Genomic DNA, 4,929 nt, shown 5'->3' on the forward strand with positions numbered 1-4,929 from the left:
CTCTTTAATGCAGTGGCCTTTCTTATTCGATGGTATACATGTTACGTATGCTAGACACATTTTTTCAATTAATTTAGACTCTAATTCTCTAATATTTTTTTTTTTTAATTCAATCTCAAACCCCGTACCATCCAAGCCCAATGAAGGGCCAAATATATATTTTTTTTTTTTATCACATTGAGTGCCAACCATGTTTTCTTCACTTAAAAGAAAATTCGTTCAGTCCAATTTGATGTATTTTGGACTCAATTAAGGTTATTTTTGGTTGGAAAATTGTTTCCTTTATGTTTCAAAAGTGTTTTTTATGTTAAAATAACGACTCTTTTTAAGTTAAAATCCCACAACTTAATTTTTCGACCACCTGATTATCGGAATCTAAAAACATAAAGAACACATCCTTTTACATGGTAGATGGTGAACGAGACTCAACAAAAATTGAAACTAATTACAATAAATTAGTTAGAAAAATGTTTGAGATGTCTGTCTTCATTGGTCTTTATCAAAATAAATAAATTTAAAAACTTTATGAAGTATTATCTCATAAACATCTTTTAATCTTTACATGTTTTTGAATAAAATTATATAATTTTTTTAATTCACTAAACGCTCTTTTTTGAACAACTCTTTGTATTGTCTTTTTTTTTTTAATTTTATACAAGTGCTTTTTATATATCTCTACTTTTAACATTATATAATTCATAAAATTAATTTTTAAAAAATAAAGTTAATTAAACCCGATCAAGTAAGTTCATGATTGGATTAAGGAGTTTTGCATGATGCCGATGTTAGTTTAAAATATGCTTGCTTTAAAAGTAATAAAAAAAAATTAAATACACTTGTACTATGTACTTGTAGCGGGCTTGGCAATGAAACTAGATCAAACTAATAATTGATGTCTTATCTTGTCTGAAATTTATAAGTGGTCTACATTTCATTGCTTGTTTCACTGTTTTATTATCTTACCTTGTTTATTTTTGTATTTTAAAAATATTTTTAGAAATTTTTAGAAATTTCTAGTTTTTTTACTTCAAATTAATATTTTTTTTATATTTTCATATTATTTTAAAATGATGATGTCAAAAATAATTTTTTAAAAATAAAAAATTATAATTTTAATATATTTTTAAATAAAAAAATACTTTAAAAATTATTTACTTCTCATTTAAAAATATATAAAATAGTCATATTTGAAGTGACCAGTGTTTAATTTGATTCCAGTGCAAACATACATACGGATCATTGTAATTTTCCTTTATGTGTGATCAACACGTACTCATATTTATGTGCACATGACCACAAATTATATAATCGTAGCAGGCTATCTGCCTCTCTCTCTCTCTCTAGAAATGTGTTACAGTCATTCCTTTTCCCTAACGTACCATATCTAAAGTAGGAGAGAAAAATAGAAAACAGAGGAAGAAGGCAGTCAAATATGAGCTCGTTGATCTGCCCACATTCCATTAACATAGATATAATAATAATTATTATAATAATAACCTGGACACCAATATCTTTCTTTCTTTTAAGATAAGAATATGTGTCCGATAAATATATGGAAATAGACTGTGATATTGTTCACCAACAGTCGTTTATATTGAAAATACGGCTCGGCATCAACCCCCCGGCAGGTGTCGCCCAACCGGACACGTTGCTGCTTTGTTGTCACCATAGGGTAGGAGTGGCAATGTTCGAAATTAGATTCGCTCAAGCTGACCTAATTGAGGAAACATGAAAAGAAAATAGTATTTATGTACAAAATGAATACCTGTATTTTCGTTGGCAAATTGAATGCCATGGCGGGTTAACAATTAAAAGTTCGTTGGGGTAGTTGCATCCTCCCCAGAACCACCCTCTCTCTCTCTCTCCCTATCCACTCTCTTTAAAAGCCAATGCATTTCTTCCCTTTTGCCAACCCAGTTTTCTCTCTTCTCTATCTCCTTCTCTATAGCCTTCTGGGGCCTCTTCGTTTTTGTGCATTCAGGCCAAGACTTTCCATTTTTTCAGGCTATTGAACAAGTGCCCCGGAAATGGCAGAGGATCAGAGCAAACAAAGACTGCGACCAGAATCAGTCACGGTTCATCATACTGAACCAGCTGAAACGAAGAGAAACCCCCTCCCAAACTTTCTTCTATCAGTTAAACTCAAATATGTGAAACTTGGTTATCATTACTTAATCTCAAATGCCATATTTCTCCTGCTTATTCCACTCCTATTCATTGCATCAGCTCATCTTTCAACTCTCAATATCCAAGATTTCGTCCAGCTTTGGAACCACCTCAAATTCAATTTTGTCTCAGTAACTGTTTGCTCAGGCCTTATAGTTTTCTTGGCTACCCTTTACTTCACCAGCCGTCCTAGAAAAATATACTTGTTGGATTTTGCATGTTACAAGCCCGAACCCGCTCGAATGTGCACCGGAGAGACTTTCATGGAGAAATCAGCACTAGCAGGCATCTTCAGTGAGGAGAACTTAGCCTTTCAAAAGAAGATTATTGAGAGGTCTGGTTTAGGACAAAATACTTACTTCCCTGAGGCAGTGATGCGGGTCACACCAAGGCCGAGCATGGAGGACGCAAGGAAGGAGGCTGAGATGGTGATGTTTGGAGCCATTGATGAGCTCTTGGCCAAAACTGGGGTTAAAGCTAAGGATATAGGCATTCTTATAGTGAATTGCAGTTTGTTCAATCCAACCCCGTCTCTCTCCGCCATGGTAGTCAATCACTACAGACTCAGGGGGAACATATTGAGCTATAATCTTGGTGGTATGGGTTGCAGTGCTGGGCTAATCTCTATTGATCTTGCCAAGCAGCTACTGCAGGTATGAAAACTTGAACATCCTTCCTTTTTTTTTTTTTTTTTTTAAGTTCAATTCTTTAATCTGTTCTTCTTAATTAGTCTCTAGAATGGGGAGACAACTGACAAGAGCATGGTACTTATGGATATCTGATACATAGGGAGCCGTTCCCTAAATAATATCGTGGCATCCACAAGATGTCCAGCTGGTATTCTTAGGGGACAACATGCCATTTCAAGTATTCATGCATGGATATTATCTATCTATTATTATTTATTATTTATTATTTTGAAATAGATAATAGATATTTGAAGAATACATAAATATTTTAAATAATAAAAATAAAAATATTATACACACACACACACGTGTTTAATGCATATAACTATGCTTTTGGTTAGATTACAGACGGGTTTTAGATCGGAATCACACCCTAGTACTCATTATAAGTAAATAATTTAAAAAATACACACCTGTTCGGGTCGGAATCATCAACTTTGAATTAAAATGACATCAATACTAAGTGATAAGCCTATATATATAGCGGGTTTGAATTAAAGACGGGAGTTGTAATCTAATTAAAAAAGAAAAGGTAGACTTCGAACAATAAATGAGAGTCCCACACAACTACTTCAGGCATTTATAGTTTAGGTAGCAGTTTATAGACGCCCTTCATAAATAGAAGAAAAGAAAGCACCAACAAAAAAGAGTGGTCCTCCGGCTGAGTTGATGCGAGTAATATTCACTTGAGATATCTATATCCAGCTGTGTGATTAATACTCTTTTCATGAAATTGAAGCTCACCTGCATGTTGGGTTCTGCAGATATATACAAGTTGTATGTTATGAACTAATGATCAGCATGGAGAATATCATTTCTCTATTAAATATTGCAACAGGTGTTTCAGAAGCTGTGTTATTAATGAGATAACCTATAGTGTGTTTCACTTTTTGTCGTAACAGGTGCATCCCAATTCCTATGCTCTAGTGATCAGTATGGAGAACATCACTCTTAATTGGTACTTTGGCAATGACCGGTCCATGCTTGTCTCCAACTGCTTATTCCGTATGGGTGGTGCTGCAATCCTTCTCTCCAACCGATCATCCGATCGCCGCTGCTCAAAGTATCAACTAATCCACACTGTCCGAACACACAAGGGGGCTGATGATAAGTGCTACAACTGTGTGTTCCAAAAAGAGGATAACACCAGAAGAGTTGGTGTTTCGCTTTCCAAGGACCTCATGGCTGTTGCTGGAGAAGCCCTTAAAACCAACATCACAACACTAGGGCCGTTAGTCCTTCCCATGTCAGAGCAACTCCTGTTTTTTGCTACTTTAGTAGGAAGAAAGATCTTCAAAATGAAGATAAAACCATACATTCCTGATTTCAAGTTGGCTTTTGAGCACTTCTGCATCCATGCTGGTGGGAGAGCTGTGTTAGATGAACTAGAGAAAAATCTCGAGCTCTCTGACTGGCACATGGAGCCTTCAAGAATGACTCTTTATAGGTTTGGTAACACTTCTAGTAGCTCTTTGTGGTATGAATTGGCTTACTCTGAGGCCAAGGGGAGAATTAGGAAGGGTGACAGAACTTGGCAGATTGCTTTCGGCTCAGGATTCAAGTGTAACAGTGCGGTGTGGCATGCATTGAGGACAATCAATCCGGCAAAAGAGAAGAATCCTTGGGTTGATGAAATTGATGAATTCCCTGTTCATGTGCCTAAAGTGGTGTCCATCGCCTCTTGAATCTTTCTCTTTTTTAAAAAACAAAAAAAATGGATCGATTGTTATATGTAAGTGAATTTATGTGCGATATATGAAGTGACCATTTGCTATATATGTTCTCCTTTTCTGTTCTTTGGTTACATCCTGTTCTTCTTCGTTTCTTCTTCTTCTTCTTCTTCTTCTTCTTCTTCATCTTCTTATTATTATTTCGAGAAGTATTGTTTTAGTTTTTATTAGTCAATGAATGTCATTCATGTGCAAGATGGTTGAAGAGTTTAACATTCCTTTATTGTTTTGTTTGCTCTCGAAAACATTTATTAAGCCACTCTGCTATGGGATAATCAATCTAGAAAGAGAAACGAAAAGAAGAAAAGAGAAACCCGTGGTAGGATATTAACAAATTAACAAAA

General features: G+C 35.0%; 1 protein-coding gene across 1 annotated transcript; it reads left to right on the top strand.

Moving 5' to 3' along the window:
- The first annotated feature begins 1,807 nt into the window (after positions 1-1,807).
- LOC118061517 (3-ketoacyl-CoA synthase 11) lies at positions 1,808-4,659 on the top strand. Its single transcript, XM_035074974.2, has 2 exons — positions 1,808-2,819; positions 3,758-4,659. Exons 1-2 carry the CDS (start codon positions 2,028-2,030, stop codon positions 4,538-4,540), a joined length of 1,575 nt encoding a protein of 524 aa, XP_034930865.1. The 5' UTR covers positions 1,808-2,027; the 3' UTR covers positions 4,541-4,659.
- The last annotated feature ends 270 nt before the right edge of the window (positions 4,660-4,929 follow it).

Source organism: Populus alba, chromosome 10 (assembly GCF_005239225.2).
Source record: "Populus alba chromosome 10, ASM523922v2, whole genome shotgun sequence".
Taxonomy (NCBI): domain Eukaryota; kingdom Viridiplantae; phylum Streptophyta; class Magnoliopsida; order Malpighiales; family Salicaceae; genus Populus; species Populus alba.

Coding starts and splice junctions, on each gene's coding strand:
- LOC118061517 (XM_035074974.2), top strand. CDS start 2,028: ATGGCAGAGGATCAGAGCAAACAAAGACTGCGACCAGAATCAGTCACG. Junction 2,820..3,757: donor TTGCCAAGCAGCTACTGCAG/GTATGAAAACTT, acceptor TTGTCGTAACAG/GTGCATCCCAATTCCTATGC.